Source organism: Symphalangus syndactylus, chromosome 1, assembly GCF_028878055.3.
Source record: "Symphalangus syndactylus isolate Jambi chromosome 1, NHGRI_mSymSyn1-v2.1_pri, whole genome shotgun sequence".
NCBI classification, from domain to species: domain Eukaryota; kingdom Metazoa; phylum Chordata; class Mammalia; order Primates; family Hylobatidae; genus Symphalangus; species Symphalangus syndactylus.
The window spans coordinates 116582402-116605424 of NC_072423.2; the positions used below are offsets into that span (position 1 = coordinate 116582402).

At 38.2% G+C, this 23023-nt stretch overlaps 1 protein-coding gene across 1 annotated transcript in view; it reads right to left on the bottom strand.

Annotated features, from left to right (window-relative positions):
* Positions 1-6033: 6033 nt before the first annotated feature.
* The window catches only part of TOPAZ1 (testis and ovary specific TOPAZ 1), an 89852-nt gene continuing 72862 nt past the window's right edge, over positions 6034-23023 (bottom strand). The window contains exons 17-20 of the mRNA XM_055294766.2: positions 16946-17110; positions 14832-15035; positions 9714-9897; positions 6034-6343 (exon numbers count right to left, since the gene is read on the bottom strand). Coding sequence (XP_055150741.2) covers positions 6124-6343; positions 9714-9897; positions 14832-15035; positions 16946-17110 — 773 coding nt within the window. The 3' untranslated portion in view covers positions 6034-6123. The remainder of the gene's footprint in view (positions 6344-9713; positions 9898-14831; positions 15036-16945; positions 17111-23023) is intronic.

Consider the following 23023-nt stretch of genomic DNA (forward strand, 5'->3'; position numbering starts at 1 on the left):
AGGGGCTGCTGGAGGATGCGCGCATGCGCCGTGCGGTCCTTCGCCCCGGGCGCCCTGGCAGGGGGTGAGGCTCTGCGGAACTCCCGGAGCTGGCGCCAGGGGACGAGTCTCAGTGGAGAGCCCCGAATTTTAAAAGTCTCATTTAAGTATCTCTTTTGGTTTTCCTTGTATAAGTATAGCTAACTTTTAAACATTTCTTTTCCGGCTTGCGTTGTTTGGCTTTGGCCCCTTCAACACCTATTTTTAAACGTTAAGCATTCTCCAGTCAGCATGAAAGTTTTACTGTTTTATTTTGTTCCTATAACTTTGAATCCCCCCCGAGAAACTGCCACAGATGAAATCAAGCAAATAGAATTGAGAGCAAAGATCACCTGGTGGCCATGAAGCAGACCATCTTTAGGCAGAAACTCCTTACCTGAGGAATTTAGAAGTAACTAGACTTCCCTGTTACCTAAGGCCAGCGTCTGGTACCAGACTTCTTCCCTCCAAATTTAAAAGTAACTAGAATTTCCATACATCTCCGTAATGCACGCATGTCAAAACTCATTCTGCACCCCTTGCCATCTGCTCCATGCCCCAATCAACTTCTGCCCCCTACCATCCAGATACTTTATCACCCTCACATACTTGCACAGGAGTTACATATGTCACTAGTACAAAGTCCTCAGAAAATCCCCCAAGTGTTACGCCTCTCCACAAGGTGGCAAACGGAGATTTGGGAACAATTTGAGTTCATGTCCCTTTTCCATTGTCTGATCTTTGGCAAATTCAATCCAAGTTGGGTTCATTTAGCCAGGATCCCTCTAAGTTCATTCAAGAATTTTGGGCTTTATTGCTTTTGATTTAACCTGGCAAGACACATTTGTGGTATTAACTATTTGCTGTTCCCACGAAGAAAAATCACGGTCTTTAGCTCGAATTCGGGCAGACGAAGCTCATGTTGGCAATCCTAATAATAGAGCCGGGGCAGAAGCTGTCCCCAACACAAAACCCAATTGGCAATACCATGCTGCCAATGCCAGCCCAAACAGAGACAGGGGCAGACAAGATTATATGATAACATGTTTGTTGGAAGGAATGAAAAAGACTGTAATAAAACCTGTTAATTTTTCTAAATTATGAGAGATCACTCAGGACCAAGGACCCTTCCCTCTTCCAAGCTAGACTGATGGAGGCCATGCATAAATATACAGATTTAGATCCTGAAAGCCCTGAGGGCCAATCCCTTCTGGCCGTACATTTTATAAGTCAGGCTTCCCCAGACATCAGACAAAAACTCCAAAAATTAAAGCAAGGCCCACAAACTCCCTTTTGTACTTTACTAAAAGCAGCCTTTAAGGACACTGAAGTTGAGAATGTCCCAAACCTCCAGGTTGCATGCCATCCCTGGGACCCTGTCCTCACTGCAAATTGGAAGAGTGAGTGTCCCTCCCTCGTGAAGGGGGGCCACCTCTTCCTTCTAGGCTATGACAGCCACAATCTCACCAACCTACCTGACAAGGGGATTCTGCAGAATGAGGGTGACGGTGAGGGCGAGGGCAAGGGCAAACACCTCTAATTCTATTCGTGGATTATGATCAAGCCTCTGAAATGTCAGTCATCCATCCTCTAAATAGGGCCTTGAAGCCATTCACGGCCCTGTCTTTTCCATCTCTGTGGATGAGCCCAGGGCAAATCTGATTGTGGCTGAACAACATAATGTTACTCATAGATACAAGGGACAGTTATTCAGCTTTATAAACATTTACTATGGCCCAATGTGCCAGTCCTCCATTTTCCTCGTGGATATTGATGGAAAACCCCAATGAGGTTGTTTCACACAGCCACTCCCTTGTAAAATGAAAGGCTATTCCTTTACTCCTTTTTAGCCAAGCTGCCCTGTTCCATTAGGTTGTGATTTACAAAATTACAAGCTAATTTACTGCTAAGGCCCCACCTTCTAGCTGTGTTAACACTTCACCAAAAGAGCCCCTGCGGCTTCTCCCAGATAGCAATCTACTTCAGTACGTGGATGACTTACCAATCTGTAGTCCTAACAAGGCTGTTCGAGACCAAAATACAGTATTAGTATTCAACAAACTTGCTAATTGTGGGTACAAAGCATCTCTTTCTAAAGCACAAATATCCACACAAAGGGTTCAATTTTGGGGTCTTATTTTAATTCCCAGTGAGAAAGCCTTTGTAGTGCTTGTACAGATCTTAAACGTGACAATTGTGGTAACTAAACAACAGCTTCAGTCATTTTTGGGTAAGGCTGGGTTTTGCAGAATATGGATTCCTTCCTTTGAGTTAATAGCAGAACCATTATATGAAGCCCTCAAGGGAACTCAGGAACAGCCTCTATCCTGGACTAATGATATGAAGCATGCTCTAAACACTTGAAAACAGGCTTTAATCTCAGCCCTGACCTCAGCCCTACCAGATCTGACTAAGCCTTTTTGTATGTACATGAACAAAAGGGAATAGCTTTGGGAGTCTTAGCCCAAGATTGGGGGGCCCTCTAAGTGCCCTATAGCATTTTTTTTTTCTTTGAGATGGAGTCTTCTCTGTTGTTCAGGCTGGAGTATAATGGCATGATCTTGGATCACTGCAACCTCCGCTTCCCAAGCTCAAGTGATTCTCCTGCCTCAGCCTCCTGAGTAGCTGGGATTATAGGTGTGCACCACCGCACCCAGCTAATTTTTGTATTTTTGGTAGAGACAGGGTTTCACCATGTTGGCCAGGCTGGTCTCGAACTCCTGACCTCGTGATCTGCCTGCCTTGGCCTCCCAAAGTGCTGGGATTACAGGTGTGAGCCACCGTGCCTGGCCCCTATAGCATATTTTTAAAAAAACTTTAGACCTAGTATCCCAGGGATGGCTTAAGAGCCTTAGCAGTGGTGGCCCTTAGTCCAAGAAGCCTCAAAAATGTATTACCTGCCCCTCCTGGACTCTTATGGTTTTGTGGCACTGCTATTAATTATTTAAATCCTTTTCAAGCTTTGGCCTTATCCCACCTTGTTAATTGTCTTTGTTGTGATGATTGCACCCTGGGTACAATAGCTCCTGCCCAAATCACTGTCTTAAACATAACTTCTAATCTAGAATCCCATTCTAGAAGAAAAAGGGCCCTAGGACTTATTGTTGGAGTTGTAGGAATCATCACAACTCTCACCCCTTGGGAAGGTTGTACTTATCATGAAATCACACTATGGGAACTTGCTGCCTCCCTCGAAATAGCAAAAACTAGCACAAGTCTATCAGCATTAGAAAAGTCTTTAGCCTCACTAGCAGAAATGGTTTTTGATAACAGAAGAGCTCTAGATTACCTCCTAGCTGAACAAGGAGGAGTCTATGCTGTCATTAACAAAATGTGTTGCACCTATATTAATGTGTCTGGAGAAGTGGAAACTGATGTCCAAGAAATTTTCAAACAAACCAAATGGCTACACACACCTTCTCAAAGTAACCCAAACTGGGCGAAAATCCTTACTAATTGGTTTCCAAAAATCACCTGGCTTCTCCCATTCCTTGGACCTTTATTCCTCATTATTCTTCTAATATTTGGTCCCTGCCTCTTTAATGCTCTCATTAAGTTTCTATCTTCCAGATTACAATGATTCCACCTACAGATGATTATGTAATCCCAATACCAGCCTGCAACAGCAACTTCCACTTATATGGGGCCTCTTGATGGAATCTGGTGTCTCCTGTCCCCAGTAAGTTTTTCATAACCCTTCATGACAAAGAGCAAGAAAGGGAAAAATGTGACTTATCCCCTCAATGCTCCCTTTCAGCAAGAAGTAGCCAGACAGACCTGACAGCCCTCTTCACTGTGCTGTTTCCCCTTTCTTGAAACCATAATAGGCAGAAGGTACACATGAGCACGGGGGATTAGAAAGGGTCAAATATTTGACCAAGGTATCTGTCAGGGGGAAAATGAGGAGAGCAAAGGTCACCTGGTGGCCATCAAGCAGACCATCTGCAGGCAAAACTCCTTACCTGAGGAATTTAGAAGTGATTAGACTTCTCCATTATCAAAACCTGGCATCTGGTACCAGGCTTCTTTCCCCCAAATTTGTAAGTAACTAGAATTAGTATACATCTCCAAATGCATGCATGTCAAAACCCATTGTGCAACCCTTGCTAACATCAAGGCACCAAAATGTCTACAAATATAATCATTTATCATTACCTACATGGCTAATATGGTCTAAATTACCCTTAAGCTCCTGCTTTAAGGTCTATACATACTCCTAAGGAAAAATCCACTGTGGTGAGCTCAGTCCTCTCTTGCTGAAGCGCCCTGCTGCATCCTCCTGCATCCTTCTATCTAATGAAACTTCCTTTTCAAACCTATACTGTTGTCAGTAAATTCTTCTTACTACCCGAGAGCCAACACTTTCTGTTGTCGGGGCTTTGACCCCTCACCCAGCAACGATTAACGCTCCTTTCCCATCTTTTGGCACTGTTGACAGGCAAAAATGCCTTTATTTGCTCCAGCAATAAGGCTCTTGTCATTAGAAACTAGTCTAGATACTTGTAAACCATTCCATCCAATCCCATTTTTCCTAAAACCTTAATTTATCATCCTTTCCCTCCTGCATCTTCATCCTAATACATCTTTGCCACCAGCATCTCAGTGGTCACATATTTCTCTAATTCCTTTCTTAGGGTTTCAGTTATCATTTGTAGAAATGACTAATTTACAAATGCCCACTTTCTATTCTCCCCTTGTTTTCAAAGGTGCCTCAAAATGATCTCCAAACCTAATTCATTTCCTAGGTGCTCCACTGAAGTAATGGCAGGTTACAGTCACCCAGTTCCTTCACACTAAGGAACTGGGTATCCTTCTTGACGTCACCTGCCTCACTTCCCCATATCCCATTTGTGATAGTATTCATTCTACATTTCATCGATAGTAATCAGGCATTTTGGCAAGAGCTAGGATTTAACCTTCCTAGTCTTGTGATGTTACAGACTTATTCCAATGATGCTATTTACCATATTTTGTGAACTCCCTTAAGAAATACTTTTGGTCCAGCTGGGCACGGTGGCCCATGCCTGTAATCCCAGCACTTTGGGAGGCCAAGGTGGGCAGGCAGCCTGAGTCCAGAAGTTTGAGACCAGCCTGGGAAACATAGCAAAACCCCATCTCAAAACAAACAAACGAACAAAAAAACCCCCAAAATTATCCAGGCATAGTGGCGTATACCTGTAATCTCAGCTACATGGGAGGCTGAGATGGGAGGATTGCTTGAGCCCGGGAAGTTCAGGCTACAGTTAGCCCAGATCATGCCATTGCACTCCAGCCTGGGCACAGAGTAAGACCCTTTCTCAGGAAAAAAAAATACTTTCAGTCCCCTTAATTGCAACTTATTACTCACTTCATTCACACTTTATTAAATCTAAACAATTTTAAATTACAGTTTAAAGTATCAAAGATGAGGACTACCACCTTGGAGAATGTGATAGATTCTAAATATGACTTCAGAAGAGTTTTAACTTCCTAAATTGGTTTGGAAGGAAGAATCCTTGTTTAGATAATTAAGTTGTGGGTATATTTGTGTCTTATCTAGTGTAATGCACATAAATTTTCAAAACTCATCTAGTATTCTAAGATACACTAAAGGAAAACCATTCTGAGGGTAATTTAAACTTTTTGGTACAATTCAGAAAGTATTCTGAATTTTTGTGTTCATTTTCAATATTATTTTATTATTCTGGATTACAGATGTAGTATAGCTTTAGAGACTGCACTGAGTACACACTAACCCTATTTCATACCCCTAAATGTTTTCCTGAAAACCCCAGTTACCTGCTTGCATATTTTCCCTGTCATGTCTCCCTCTTATTAAATGCTGCAGAGTATTCAGTTTTGGATTTCAGAATAAAGTGGGATTTACCATGCTTAGTTTCTTTTAAAGTCAAAAAGTAATCTGAAAAGTCACTTTTCTGTGTGAATAAAATCACTGAAAATTACATATCAATAAAAATTTTTAGTGCTTTAAAACTATTAACTTGCTGTAAGTCAATAAAGTCAAAGAGCTGAATATAGTGAAAACTGTCTATTTTTATTGCCTTTTATTTTCAACAATGATTACTTGAACTAAAAAAAAAAAAAAAAAAGAGCAGACTTTATTAGCTAATGGTTACTGAAAAGCCAAACCTTTCCAGCCCACTTCATATTCTCTTTTAACCATTTCAGGGCAGAACAATGTTCCAAACTATAAACCTGTTCCTTATTAACATTGACAGTCATGTGTTTAACGAAAAGCTTTGGATCTGATATACGAGCAGCCATAATTAACCTTTCTACTGCAGCTTGATAATCATCATTGCTCCGAGACTGGTTGTCTTCACACCTATAAAATGAACACCTCATAAAGTCAGAAACTCTTAAAAAAGCTATATAGTTTCTTCAAAAGATAGCCATTTACATTTACTGGTACTAAGCTATGATAGTCTTCTCACCATATTCTTCTAAAAGTGGCTTTCAAACTTTTTTGATCATGACCCACAGTAAGAAAGGCATTTTGGCCAGGTGTAGTGGTATAATCCCAGTGCTTTTGAAGCTCAGGTTGAGGGGATCGCTTGAGGCCAGGAGTTCAAGATCAGCCTAAGCAACACAGTGAGACCTTCATCTCTACAAAAAATTTAAAAACTAGCTGGGTATGATGACGTGCGCCTGTAGTCCCAGCTGCTCAGGAGGCTGAGGTGGGAGGATGCCTTGAGCCCAGGAAGTTGAGGCTGCAGTGAGCTATGATTGCACCACTGCACTCTAGCCTGAGTGATAGAGCAAGACTCTGTCCAAAAAAAAGACATATTATGGCCCAGTATATACCTTCATACATAAAAAGTAAATTTGACAAAACAAGACTTACCCTGATGACAAAAACCCTGATTTTAAAAATAATGCTGGTTGTAACACCCTAAATTGATTTCACCACACAAATAGTCTGCAACCCAGTTTGAAAAATACTGATTTAGAACACAGCTAATTACCTATATCTTTGTATTTTGAAAGTGAATAACTACAATTATTCATGAGAATGCATAAAATACTAAATGTAATCCAGTTTAGAATTAACATTCACATGTTAGTTTTACTTTGATATTGACTATTTTTACTTATAAGCAAATACTTAATATGTAGCTAACGTTTGGTAACAAATTGTATAGCTATAGGGGCTTTATTATATTTCTGGTTATTTTCTTCAATATTGATTTAAAGTGCTTCCTTAAGTGCCAGAATTAATTTTTCTAGTAATTTTTCTACCAGCGCCATCTGCAATCAACTGTGACTGCATTGACTTGCATAAAATTCACACCTTATGTCAGCTTTTTCCTCTGGGGTAGGGAATGGGAACTATTTAAAATAGAGGTGTGGCTGTTACATTAAGCATCACTTTTTTCTTTGTGTTCACTGCCTCCTACTCTTGGTACCTATGGGGCCCAGCAGCAAGTTCTGAGTAGGAGCCTATCTGCATTAACATCACAGTGTGGTCTAGAGTGACAGGAGTGAGGACTTGCACTTGAAACAGGAACCAGTGGTCACAGAGAGGAAACACTGGTCAGGTACCTTCTAGTACATTCTAGCTTTGAAAGAGGTGCCCAGGAATCTGGTAGGTGGTGCAGATGCCAACTATGTGCAGTCTTAAAAAGTCTAAAGATGAATAAAATTCTGTCTCATAGAGAGAGGTAAATGTAACAAGGCAGGGCTTAGCATGATAATGACAATAGAGAAAATACATTGGCTTGGACAAAATCAAAGGTTTAGGTATGTCACTAGTTATGCACTATGGTTACAAATACCTTCCAAATTCAGTAAGTAAATAAAGAAGTTGCATGTCTGTGGGGAATAGAAAGCTATGAGAAAACCATGACCTCATTAGGATGACGGGGAGCCTAGATGCCTTATCCACCATAGTGCACAGTGGTAAATAAGGAAGCCCTCTGGAAAAAAAAAAGAACTGTAAGAAAAAGGGCGAATTTTAGTGGGTTTTTTTGAAGGTGGAACTAAAATAATTTACTTCCTAATTCTCCTCCCCTTAAGTGTGGACTGGACCAAAAGACTCACCTACAAAAAAGGAGAACAGAAGTGACAGTATGTAACTTTGGATACTAGGTTGTTGGATAACAACTCTCCATGGGTCTCTTGAGTTTGTGAAGTTTTGCAAGAGTCACTGCCTACCCTTTGTTCTAAATTACAAGGATTATATAGTGAACAACCTTGAAAGATAAAGATAGTTTCTTCTTCTGGAGCAAAGGGCAGGTTTGCTCACAGTCTTAGATGATGGAGATAGTACCTCCCTGCAAAGCAAAGGGCAGGCATGCTTGTTACTCATAAAAGATATGGGTTTCCTAAGCTGGGTACTCCTCTCCTGTTACAGAACTCATGGCATATGTAGGTATCCATGTGGGCCCATCTATGGGACTTAGGAGCAAGAGGAAATGATGCAAATATGTAGATAATCATGCTGTTTGGTGTACTACAAAGTCCTCTGTCTCCAACAAAGGAGTCTTGTGTCTTATGCTACCATCTATGAAACTGTGGCAGATTAGCTTGTAGCTTGCAATAGGGTAAAATCTCAGACTCTTCACAGTTCTTGCTTGATATAGGTCACAAAAGACCCTGCAGCTTCCTCCTTGCTTTTTCTTTCTTGGATCACTCATTCTGGGAGAAATTAGCTGTCAGTCATGTCATGAAGACACTTAACCAACCTATGGAGAGGCCCATGTGGTGAAACTGAGGCTTCCACCCAACAGGTATTTGAGTGAGCCATCTAGGAAAAGGATCCTCTAGCTCCAGCAAGCTATCACGTAGGTGACTAAAGTTTCTGACAATATCTTGACTCCAACTATGTGGAAAAACTCTGAGTCACATGAAAATTCCTGAGCCAGGAACATCCAGCTAAACCTCTCTGAAATTTCTGACCCACAGATATTAATATACTATTTGCTGTTTTAAGCCATTAGGTCCAGGGATAATTTATTCCACAGCAATAGATAACTAATGTAATATTCAACCAGAGGATCTGGTTTGTCACACCAGTAAACTGAAGCAAAATTCTTGTCAAGAAGCTCTAAAACAGGATTCCCAGGAGATCCTTATATTGCAAGTTTCCTTGATAAAGCTGACAAGAAATCATATGGCATACCACCATTTAGGCACACCATCTACTGTATGCCTAAATTCTAGGATTCCAAACAAAATTACGTGAAAGGGTGCCACTCTGGTACAGTACCTACTTTATAATATTTATGCATATATAGCATTATAAAATACAGAAACTAGGCTGATGGCTTTATTTTCAATGGTATTCTTGGCTGAACCTAATAAATGATCACGTATTTCCCTTTTAGACCCTAGTCCTTTGATCTTTTGAGTTGACTAGAGATAAAGATTTTTATAGGTACTGATCTGTAAACACAAGAAAGGTTGGTACCTAAAGAGGATCCATCTCTTTGAACATGTAACTATATCTTTAAAGTTGCTAAAGTGTTTACCAAATGCTACTAACTTGTTTGGTTTTAAACCTCAAACAGGTCTAATCCTTTCTCAATTTAAATGATACCAAAGTTTGCAATACACACACACACACAAAGTACATATATAAATATATACATAAATATATATGTATATATAAAAACACATAAAACATTTACATCCTAGGGTAGGTGTGGGGAGTCATGATCTACATTCAGAATGCAGTTAAAGTTATGTCAACCAACCTTTTCAAAACTATCTGCAGTATCTGTGTAGAAGTTCCAGGACTCTGAATACTACTAGCATTAGATACCATGAAGATTTCAATAGCTAAGAGCATTTCAATCTCAGATAAATGAGATGGAATTAGAAGAAGTTTTCGGTATAAATTTCCTTCCAATGGTGGGTAGCACCCCAAGGAAAGAGCACCTGAAAAATCAAATAATAGGTCAAACTTTACTAAAACCCAATAGGTAAAAACCTAGATTTCTGAAATACCTACAGGTGATAATTACACAGAATAAGTCTTCACATTAGAAGTAGATTAACAAATTACATGATAGCTTATCCAAGTATATTTGACATTATTCTTTGTATAGTGCTTTTGAAACATTAAATAAAAAGTGAGAAGGGCTTGGTGTGGTGACTCACGCCTGTAATCCCAGCACTTTGGGAGGCTGAGGCGGGTGGATCTCTTGAGGTCAGTAGTTCAAGATCAGCCTGGCCAACATGGTGAAACCCCATCCCTACTAAAATACAAAAATTAGTCAGGTGTGGTGGCGGGCGCCTGTCATCCCAGCAACTTGGGAGGCTGAGTCAGGAGAATCACTTGAACCTGGGAGGCAGAGGCTGCAGTGAGCCGAGATTATGCCACTGTACTCCAGCCTAGGTGACAGTGTGAGACTCCAACTCAACAAAAACAAAAACAAACAAAAAAAGTGAGAAACATTAAAAAAAACACTCTGAAAAATGACTTTTGAGCCTTATCATGGCAAATGACATTTATTTCAAGCCATAGTAAACACAAGACAATTTCAGAATAACTATTTTTGAGCACAGTTATTTATAGTACCATTATAGTTTATGCAATATTTACTGTTGCTACTAAATGTCTGGCATTGTGCTAAGTACTAGGCATAAAATACATTTCCATCCTGTAGGTGATCTGTGTGTTGTAGCTACATTCACCAATTCATGTTTTTAAAACTTCACTTTTCAAGAGAAGAGATTTAACTTTTAAATTGTTTAGGTGCTTATTAGGAGTGATATATAGGGAAATACCTTTAAAACTTCTAGAACATCCAAACTATATACAGGCAATTTTATATTATTATATTTTACTGAAACCAATTTAAGTCTGTATGTAAATTTTGCTTAAAATGTTTTGTTTTGTTAGGATGAGTTTCTTCAAGAAATCTTTCTAATGTGGGTAATGGCTAATCTTTGAAGACCTGCTATGTGCCAGGTACATGTGCTAATAAACAAATGGGTTTTACCTCATTTTAACTTGACAATATGCTACCTTTGAAATTAGGTACAGTTACTCCCATGTTATAGATGAGGGGCTTTTGGTAAGCACTCAGGCTCTCTAAGCCTGCATGGGGTGCCCACTTTCTGGCTCCAGATTTTGGATTCCTAACCACTAGGTATTCCCACCTCCCTAGGTCACTGCCAGGAGCAACAAACTGTTAACTCATTAACTTTACTAGTTTTTGGTAGGTATAATTTACATGCATTCTTATTTAACTTTTCTTACCAGAATTAAAAAACAGAAAATAACAAATTAACTAGAAATCTACTAATACGATTTTTTTTTCACTCAAAACGTGAGAAGAAAAATACATTTGATTTTGGGGGGAAAGTAATGGAAAGATACAATAATAACATGTGTCTCTTGACTTCTCAGTTCTGAGAGAAAAGCAGTATTTTTAGGACAAGGGAGAACAAATCAGGAGCATGAGAAAGGAAACTCTGCTGTCCTTGGACAACCTCCTCCTGATTAGTCTGGCATGAAAGCAAGGCAAAGCCATCAAGAAAGTAACAGACAACTCACAGGATGGACAAAATATTTGTAATTCATATATCTGACAAGGGATTTGTATCCAGAGTGTATATAAATGCATATGTACATGTGTATGTATGTATGAATACTCTTACAACCAAAAAAACCCAATCAAAAAAAACGGCAAAGGATTTAATAGACATTCTCAAAAGAAAATATACGAATGACCAATAACTGTATGAAAAGGTCCTCAACATCATTAGTTATTAGGGATATGAAAACCAAAACTGTAATGATACATTACTTAACACCCACTAGGAGGAGAGCTAAAATAAAAAACACAGTAACAAGTGTTGGTGAAGATATAAAGAAACAGGAAATCCCGTACATGGCTGGTGGGAATATAAATATAAAATGACGCAGCTTCTTCAGAAAACAGTTTGGCAGTTTGGCAAAAAGCTAAATATAGATTTACTGTATGAGTCAGCAATTCTCCCAAGAGAAATGAATGCGTATATACACATAAAAACTTATGTGAATATTCAAAGTAGCACTATTCACCATAGCCAAAAAGTGAAAACAACTCAAATGTCCATCAACCAATGAATAAACAAATTCCATTCTATAGAATATTGTTTAGCAATAAAAAGGAACAAAGTATTGATACATGCTACAACACTGAAATTTGAAAACACTAGGCTAAGTATAAGAAGCCAGTCATGGCTGGGCGCAGTGGCTCACTCATGTAATCGTAGCACTTTGGGAGGCCGAGGTGGGTGGATGACCTGAGGCTGGGAGTTCAAGACCAGCCTGGCTAACATGGTGAAACCCCATCTCTACTAAAAATACAAAATTAGCTGGGCATAGTGATATGCGCCTGTAATCCCAGCTACTCAGGAGGCTGAGGTAGGAGAATCACTTGAACCTGGGAGGCGGAGGTTGCAGTGAGCCGAGATCGCACCATTGCACTCCCGCCTAGGTGACAGAGGGAGACTCTGTCTCCAAGAAAAAAGCCACTCACTAAAACACATGTATTGAATGAATCCATTTACGTGATGTGTCTAGACTGGGCAAATTCATGGAGACAGAGAATAAATTAGTTGTTGCCAAGGACTAGGGTGGAAGAGGAGACAACCAGGGAATGGAGAATAAATGCTAATGTGTACAAGGTTTCTTTTTCTGGAGGTGTTAAAGATGTTCTAAACTTAAATGGTGGTGATAGCTGCATGACTCTGTGACTATACCAAAAATGAATGTATTATATACTTTAAGTGAATTAATTTCATGATATGTGAAATTATCTCAATAAAGCCATAAAACTATTAAAACAAAAAAAGTTTTAAAAAAGTCAAAACAAAGGCACTGGCACCAAGTCTTAACAGTGCCTTGAATAAAGTCAGCCTTAAGTCCCAAATAAAGTACTACTAGACACGATTATACACCATTGAAAGGCTCTTCTTGCAAGTGTTAAGCTATGTCTGAAGATAAATCCAAAAGGAGTTCCAAAATAATTTTAATGTCAATGTTGTTAGAAAATGAGATGTTTTGAAGACTGATCAGTGGCTATAAATTACTCATTTGGCTGTAAATTACTCATTTTTATTCATGGTTTTATAATTCAGGTACATTCCTTAAAGAACAAAAATACTCTTTACCCCGTAACCTCACTTGCATAAGTTTCAGAAGTTACACTACATATGAAATAAGGAACACATGTGATTAGATAAAAGGAAAAGTTCCAATAACAAAGGTACTGTATTGTACACAGGCATTAATTGCCTTAACACACTGCTAAAAAAATCTTTAAAAGTAATTCTTACTAGGGCTGAATAGATTTGCGGGAATGAGGAGTGACTGCCACTGGATATGAGGTTTCTTTCTGGTATGAATAAAATACTCTAAAGTTGATTATGGTGATGGTGCACAACTCTGTAGATACAGTAAAACCATTGACTTGTATACTTTAAATGGGTGAGTTGTATGGCATTTGAATTATACTTCTATAAAGTTGTTAAAAATTTTTAAAGTAAATGATTAAGTCTAGATGCTTTAATATAAAATTTTATTTCCAACTAAAAAATAGAAATAGTTATAAAAATCTCATTTAAATGTCTGAGCTTATATTTGTTCCTGTGGCATATAAACACCTTCTGATGGCATCTCCCCCCAGTTGCACAGTTATATGAAATTAAATTATTCCCATTAACTTCAATTCTAGAAACTAAAATCACACACACACATATATGTGTGTGTGTATGGTTTCTAGAAGTCCGAAGGTAAATAGTATAAAGAGTTGAAACATAACCACACAATTGAAACTAGGTGTTATGAACAATTCTATCTTTCCTCTAAATTTATGATCAACCTTTTTAAGAAAACTCAGCTTTCAAAACTTCTTTTGATTATAACCTACAAGAAACACATTTTACATAATGACCCAGTATACATATGTGCATACATGCAACTGAAATGAAAATTTTATCAAATAATTAAACTTACTACCTGTAATGTACCCTAATATTTTCTTTCCCATTTTGTTGGGGGAAAAAAGTTACCACCTGCTACACTGATCACAGCTGGCCACATGAAAAACACTTCCAGCTTAGGTAGTAGTGGCTAGGATATTTGACACATCTGGTACAGGGTGACACAGAGGGGCACTCAAATATTTGTTATATACATGATAGTGGTAGAAATGGTAGTTGAAGACAAATTACTGCATGAAGGCAGAAAAAAATTCTTTTCTAGATCTAGAACGTACATGGAATTACTTTCTAATTAAAATACCTGCCAGGTGGCTTGGACTAGAGAAAGCACTAGTTTTCCAGGCTTATTTGTTAGAAAACAACAGCTGTAAGTAGATTAACAAAGTTCTATTACTAAAAGCCATGTGAAAAACATATACTATGCTGCATTGTTATGACAGCCTTTATGCTTCTGATGTGACCTGCTATTGAATATTTTTAGTTATGACAATTGGGGATATAGCAGAGATAAATAAAAACATAGATATTCTTTAAACTTCATTCTACCCACTTGTTTTACACTTGTATTATTTATAAGATATGCCAAACTGGTTCTATCCTGTCATTTGTTCCCTTTGCTCGCCCTCTAGCGGACAGGCTACTGTGCAAGAAATAAAGATTGGAAACTGGAAACACTGGAAATAAGGAAAGCAACTGGAAACAGAAGAGAAACAATAGGTTTCAAAAAAGAGCACAGATCTGTTGAGACCACTACATTTGAATATGTATTACTGCTCTTTTAATACATATAAATATCTCATCTTAAATATTATAAATTCTGGGTTAGAGAATACAATTATAAACCAATATATTAAAACATTTTAAATGTAACTTACTTTTGTAGTGGGCTCTGGCTTTCAGCCATAAATGACTCCTTCCTAAAGAAGTAATTAATCTTCTGAGAAAGGAAAAATCAATAGGGATGCTCTTTGAAATCATGAATTCTGCCACAGAGGATGACATACCAAGACTACTGCTTTCTATACATGAACCTAGAAGCTTATTAAAAAGAAGGCTATATTGTGAGACTTCCACAGTTTCTGGAATAAAAAAAAAGATATAATAAAATTCATTTATCTTAAAGTGTCTCAAACCTCCATCTCATACTCCTTTTTCCTTCTCCTCCCCTTGACCCTTTCTTACCCATTATAGGAGTCACAGTCACTAAAATGCAATCATTTTATATATTCTCTTTATTTTTCTTCTCCTTTTTTGAGACAGAGTCTCACTCTGTCGGCCAGGCTGGAGTGCAGTGGCATGATCTTGGCTCACTGCAACCTTCACCTCCTGGGCTCAAGTCATCCTCTCGCCTCAGTCTCCTAAATAGCTTGGACTACAGGTCCACCAGGCCTGGCTAATTTTTATATATATATATATTTTTGCAGAGGCAGGGTTTCACCATGTTGCCCAGACTAGTTTCAAATTCCTGGGCTCATCTACGGCCATACGACCCTGAACACGCCCTTATCGCCTGATCTCAAATTCCTGGGCTCAAGTGAACTGCCTGCCTCAGCCTCCCAAAGTGCTGGGATTACAGGCATGAGCCACTGCGCTCAGCCTATCTTACATATTCTCTAAGTCAGAAACGAAAAAGCATTTGACAAAAGAAAAACCATTAACTTCCTTTGCAATAGAGAAGATAAAAAGAAGCTTGACAAAAATTTCAGAGGATGCATTAAGACCTCTGTATTTGATTCCCACATGTAACTCTGTATCTGCAGTGTCTTGAATAATTTCTCAATTCTGTTTGTATTATATCTACAGTTCAGACCTTAGCCTTATATATATCCCTTGACTAAAAATAAATGATTCCCTAATAAATATTTACTGCCAAATTTAAAACAATCCTTTAATGGGTTTTCTATTCCTTCAGTCATTCTTAGAAGAAAGAGAAGTCATCTTAGAGACGTCTCTTTTATTCCCTATATTCAGTCAGTTGGGTCTGTGAGCTAGACTGTAGTTCTTTACTGCTTTAGAATCTTTTAGTTATCCAGGCCTTATCAGGAAATTAATCTCTCTACTTTTAGTCTTTTCCTAAACACTACTGCCAGAGGAACTTTCCTGAAACACCAACTTCATTATATCACTCCCTAGACCCAAAACTCTAGTGATCTCTTTTTATACACAGAGAAGAAAACTCCTTTAGCCTGACATTTAGGGTCTTCCAAAATCTGGCACAACTATCTGTCCAATCTCCCTATTACTACTTTGTTTCATTACCAACTAATTGTATATTAAGAGATTGCTAGATAGCAGCCATTGTGTCAGGAATACCAAGGTAAAGAAAATAGTACCATCTTGACTGAGCTCACTTTGTATAAGGAGAAACAGATAAGAATGCTCATTACAATACAGGAGCACAGTGGAATTAGGTGGAAAAATGAAAATGTATAGATAGTATGATGAAAGTACTGAGGGGAGGCCCTCAGGTTAACATTTTCATCATCCTCTGAACCTATCACATAGCTCATTCTTGACCCAAAGCTTTTTCTCATGGACACCCAACATTCAAGAGTACTAACTACCATTTCCCACATTGGTGTTTGAACTTGGCATCTGTTTCACTTCCTCCATTTCTTTCAAGTTTACCTGTGTTCCTAGGTAATGTAAACTAAATTCTATATTTATTCAGTGATAAGAGAAAAAGCTTGCTTGGGGCATTTAAACATATTGTTTACTGATGACTTGACAGAAGTAGGGAAAAGGGAATGATAAAAATGCTTGTCTTAGGAACTGCTGACAAACAACCCAAAGATAAGCATCTCAGATTTTTTTAAACCATCAGGAAAGCATATTCAATTTGCAGAGAACACATTTTACAGAAAACTACTTCATTAAAAAATATGCTGGAATATAAAACTCAATCAAAACAGGTGGATAACTGTTTCTTATTAACAGTTAAACACCAGATGGGCAAGAGATAATTAAGATAGGCTTTTATAAAACATACCTTGGGAATTCTGAAAACCTGGTAGATTCTGCAAAACTTCAAATGTCTGTCTATAAAGGCTCTTGGCTAAGATTTCATGTGCAATTGTACAGAGTAAATTATGTCGATTAAGCACATCCAGTCTATCACAAGGCCACAGAGGCGTATCGATTATCCATTCTGACTCTTCCAAAAAGAAAAAAAAATGAATAGTTTATACCATGAAAATAACACTTAACAGTATAATCACAACTAATGTTTCAAAATATCTTTTGGAGAAATAGGCAAAACTTAAATATATGTACTCAGAGAAGATAACCATGGCTCAAATTTATTAGAAATAACTTATATAGTGATGATCATCATCTGAAGAAGATGCAAACAAATGGCCACTTTATTATACTTATTTTTAATTAATTCTTCATCTAAGTGTACTAGTCAATTACTAATTTTAAATGTTTATTTTTTATACAAAAAAGTTCAGATTATCACGAATATTTGCTTTAACATAAAATATTATTCATGTGGACAAGTTTAACAGTTTCATAATAATTAATTTAATTAGTTTTTGGTATTACTGGGGAATAGCTTTTCTTTTCTTTTTCTTTTTTTTTTTGAGATGGAGTCTCACTCTGTCACCCAGGCTGGAGTGCAGTGCAGTGGCGCAATCTTGGCTCACTGCAACCTCCGCCTCCCAGGTTCAGGTGATTCTCCTGCCTCAGCCTCCTGAGTAGCTGGGACTAGAGGCGCATACCACCACACCCGGCTAAATTTTTTGTATGTTTAGTAGAGATGGAGTTTCGCTGTGTCAGCCAGGATGGTCTCAATCTCTTGACCTCGTGATCGGCCCACCTTGGCCTCCCAAAGTGCTGGGATTACAGGCATGAGCCACCGTGCCCGGCCAGCAAATAGCTTTTCTTAACAATTTCTGTCTATTTTAAAAACAATTTCTATTATGAAATCGTTGTTGTATACAGAAGAATATCTAAGATATGTTATGAAAGCATAACAATAAAATTAACTCCTGTGTACCCATCACACCCACCTAGGACCCTCAAACCAACAGACCTCAGACCCTCGTTAAAAAAAGAGAATATCACCTACAATGCTGAAGTTCCTTAATTTCTGCCCTGATTTTCACATTGAGAAAAACAGTGGGAGACCGTAGTACAGAACAGTGAGGTACTAAAATGTTAGAAATGTCAATATTTTATCATTTACCTAATTTACTCAATCATTATACACATAGTGAAACATTACTATATGTAACATTCAAATCATATTTTGGTGCTCTTTTTCAACTGGACTAAATGTAGAAGTAATCCTTTTATTTTGTGGCCTTCCCAGCACAGTGAATATTAAAAGTATTGAAGAAAAAGTTGATAATTCAAACATATCATGACAAAAGAAAGCTTTCAGTATCCAGTATAAAGCTTTAAAAAGGAGCTTTTCAATTACTAGAGCCCATGTGATTGACTGATTGACCTAACAGAGTTACACTATGTGTTAGGAATGTTCTAAGTGCTTTAAGAATATTAACTCATTTAGACAGACACTTTTATTAATTTGCTTCTACATTTGCTGACATTTTAATATAGAGAGAAATGTAAACAAGCTGAATATCTTCAAAGACTGTATGATCATCTGTTAAACATAATTCCCATTAAAAGTAAAACTGTTAGTTCACCATTCCTTACAAAGTGAATTTTACTTTGACTGAATAAGTTCAATTTTTTTTAATCTGTTAGATATATCCCATGTACAAAAAGTAGACTATGTAAATCTTTTCTCATAAAAATTGCATTGCTTTTCTTTATTTAGTACTTATTCTTTATATTTAAGGTAGGGTAATGGCCACATTTTTTGGAAAGTATATATGGCATTTTATGAGATTCATTTAAAATTTTTATCAAACTGTTTAGGTAAATAAAAAAATCTGACCTAGCATGCTCTCTCCCCACATCATCTCCCTGTCTGGGTTTTTGGGTTTTTCTGTGTTGTCATTTTTTTTTTTTTAAAACCTGTTCAGTGCTGCCAATCAACCAACGGTCTGTGAGGGGCAGCATGGGATCAGGCAGCAGGGTTCTTCCCCGCCTTGCCTTGGTTCCTTTGCAGGATTGAGCCACCTGGCCGTGGGGGAAGGGGTCAAGCTCTATCCCAATAGGTGTAGGGTGATGATCCCTCCTGGCACATCCAGGTTGTGGGCCGAGCTGTGCTGGGAAGAACAGACCTGGGCATGGAGGGGAACCGCTCCCCAAAGGTTTCCGGTTGCCTCTCCTCTTCCCACTTTTGTCAGCCGATCAGTTTGTGGTTTCTGTGCCCACAAAGACTTCAGGAAGTATTAACAAAAGAAAAAAATATATATAAAATATATATTTACATATATATTTTATATAAAGGTATACATTTAACATAATTATATATAAAATATATATTATATATAAATAAAAAATATATATTATATATAAAATATATATTATATATAAATAAAAAATATATATTATATATATAAAATATATGTAATATACATTTTTTTCCAAGGAATGGGGCAGGGACAATGGAGATGGTGCTGGGAAATGAGTCCCCTGGGAGAGGGGGCCTGGCCACGATGCTAAAGTATCTCAGGCTTCTGAATGGCTGGATTTCCCTAGGACCCTCAGAATAACAGACCTCAGACCCTCAGACCTGCCCTGGGGCCTGGTGGTTAAACTGAGGCCCGTACAAGGCAGTGGAATTCTGAGTTGTTGGGACTAAGCCTGACCCCCTCTCTATGCAAACCCTCCCCTGCCCCACTCTCCCACCCCCCACCGTGGCCCTCAGTAGGGTTTTGTTTTGTTTTTTTGAGATGGAGTCTTAGTCTGTCACCCAGGCTGGAGTGCAGTGGCACAACCCTGGCTCCTCACTGCAACCTCCGCCTCCCGGGTTCAAGTGATTCTCCTACCTCAGCCTCTTTAGTAGCTGGGACTACACGTGCCTGCCACCACGCCTGGCTAATTTTTGTATTTTTAGTAGAGACAGGGTTTCACCATGTTGGCCAGGATGGTCTCGAACTCCTGACCTCAGGTGATCGACCCACCCACCTCAGCCTCCCAAAGTGCTGGGATTATAGGCGTGAGTCACCATGCCCACCCCTCAGTAGGTTTTAAGGAGCCCCAGCCCTTCTTCTCCCCTTCCTGGCCTGACCAGCTATACTGCTTCGTCACCCCTGGCCACAGGACCCATCAAGTTCTGCACAGGGATTCCCCACCCAGGGGCCCTGCACCATGAAATAATGTGAAATACCGACTGTGGACCAAACACAATCAAACCTCTGTTTTTAAGAAGAAAAAAAAATCTGAGTAAGCTCATTATTCTATGTATCAAAATTGATAGAAACTGGTAACTGAGAAGTCACTTAGAAATTAATAGCTTTAAATTTAATCTGGCTAGTTCACAATTCTACCAACATAAATACTTTTATGAATATTTTATGAGAACTCTTATGAGAATTAAATTCCCAAGAATAAGAAACAGTTTACTAGTGGGCTTAATACTAGTATTATAGCAGTAAAAGTTGTTATAGCATTCATCTTCATGTTTTTCTCTGTTTCATATTTGGGAAATATTTTCTATTTGTCTAAAATCTCAGAATCAAAGGGAGAGCATATTTTCCATAATAGCCTGTCTTTATCCACTTACCTTCTGACATATGCACATTCAGTCATTACTCACACAAGATTTTGAATACACACACTGAGAACATAAAACTATTAAATGAATTTCCAGGCTTGTCAGTGAGACTATCAAACAAATAGTTATCCTTTACAACAGTGAATACTAAAATGGGGGAATATCTAAAGATACCTATTTTTCCCTTAAGGTATACATTTATTTTTATTTATTTTTTTGAGACCGAGTCTTGCTCTCTTGCCCATGCTGAAGTGCAGTGGCGTGATCTTGGCTCACTGCAACCTCCGCCTCCCGGGTTTAAGTGATTCTCGTGCCTCAGCCTCCAGAGTAGCTGGGATTACCAGAGCCCACCACAACGCTAGGCTAATTTTTGTATTTTTCTTAGTGACAAGGTTTCACCACATTGGCTAGGCTGGTCTTGAACTCCTGACCTCAAGTGATCCACAGGCCTTGGCCTCCCAAAGTGCTGGGATTACAGTCGTGAGCCACCAAGCCCGGCCAAGGTATACATTTGATATAATCCCAATCAAATTTTCTACAGGACTGTATTAAAATCTGATTCAGTAATTCCGAAATTCATTCGAAGAATAAACAAGAATAGCAAAGAGCAATTTAGAAGAGGAGTGAGTGTGGATAGACAAATGGAGACAAGTGGAGAGAGGATAGACAAATATCACATATTCTAAGATTATATTAAATAAAAAGAGCATCGTGCTAGCATAGAAACACAGAGATGCTTGGGAGAAAGGTGCAGAAACAGACCCAACAGATTCAAGATTCTAATATGTGATAAAAATGGCATTTCAAGTAAGTGAGTAAAGGATGAAATGGGAAAACATTTTGGGGAAATAAATAAAATTAACTTCCCATCTAATACCAAATTTAAAACTAATAACAAATGAAAAAATTGGAAGAAATATGGATGAATATGTAACTTTGAGGTGACTAAGGACTGCCTAAAAGCATGATACAAAACAAAAATTATTAAATATTTAAAAAGCAGCAGTTTATATTAAGTAGAAAAATGTCAGTAGGCAAAAGAAAACAAAAACTGCAAAAAAAATCATAAAGTTAAAGAAAAATGAAAAGCTAGGAAAAATATTTGTAAATACCCAACAGATCAAGGACCAGTATCTTTAATATGTAAAACTACTGCAATATAAAAGGGACATTATTATACAGTGTGATATTTCCTAAGTGTGATATACACATCACTGATGGTACCTGAAAATTTTAGGTGTTACATTAGAATTTTAATAATTGTATTTTAATATTTAAAAAATTTAATTTTAATATTTAAAAATTATAAAGATACATTAAATATGCAAATCACAGTAAGTCTGTGATTTCACAAATATTTGGATGAGGCTAAGTTGCTTGATTGACTTTAAAAAAATGTTTATTTTTTTTGAGACAACTCTGTTGCCCAGGTTGGAGTGAAGTGGCATGATCACTGCTCAATGCAGACTCGACCTCTGGGGCTCAAGCAATTCTCCCACCTCAGCCTCCTGAGTAGCTGAGACTACAGGCGTGTGCTACCATGCCTGGCTAATTAAAATTTTTTTTTTTAAATTTCATAGAGACAGGGTCTCACTAGGTTGCTCAGGCTGGTCTCAAACTCCTGAGCTCAAATGATCCAACTGCCTTGGCCTCCCAAAGTGCTGGGATTATAGGCGTGAGTCACTGTGCCTGGCCTTAAATGTTTATTTTTAAAATATAAATGTTTACTATAAAAAACTCAAGCAAAACAGAAAAGTACAAAGAAGTATTTTAGAAATAATTAAAAATCCCATGACTGCAAATAACCAGGGTTCACATTTGGTGAAAATTATTTGAGAAAGAGGTGTTAATGACCTAAGTAGTAGGTCTTGATGAGTAGATGTAAGTGGAACTGTGGTATTCAATCAGACTAAAGATGGCCTGGTCTAACACAGCTTTGTGCTGGGAAGATCCATCCACTGATTGAAAATGAAGATGCTGGGCGTGATGGCTCACACCTGTAATCCCAGCTCTTTGGGAGGCCAAGGCAGGCGGATCACCTGAGGTCAGCAGTTCGAGACCAGCCTGACCAACATGGAGAAACCCTGTCCTACTAAAAAAAAAAAAATAGCCGGACGTGGTGGCACACACCTGTAATCCCAGCTACTTGGGAGGCTGAGGCAGAAGAATTGCTTGAACCCAGGAGGCAAAGGTTGCAGTGAGCTGAGATCATGCCATTGCACTCTAGCCTGGGTGACGGAGCAAGATTCCATCTCAGAAAAAAAAAAAAAAAAAAAAAGAGAAAGAAAATGAAGACAACACGTTTTTTCTGAAATGATTTTTCTTAAATATTAACATTGTTTATATGCTTATATTAGTACTGTAGTCACAGGCACTGGCCCACATGTGTGTGCTAAACTTTATGTTAAATTTCATAGTATAAACACACAC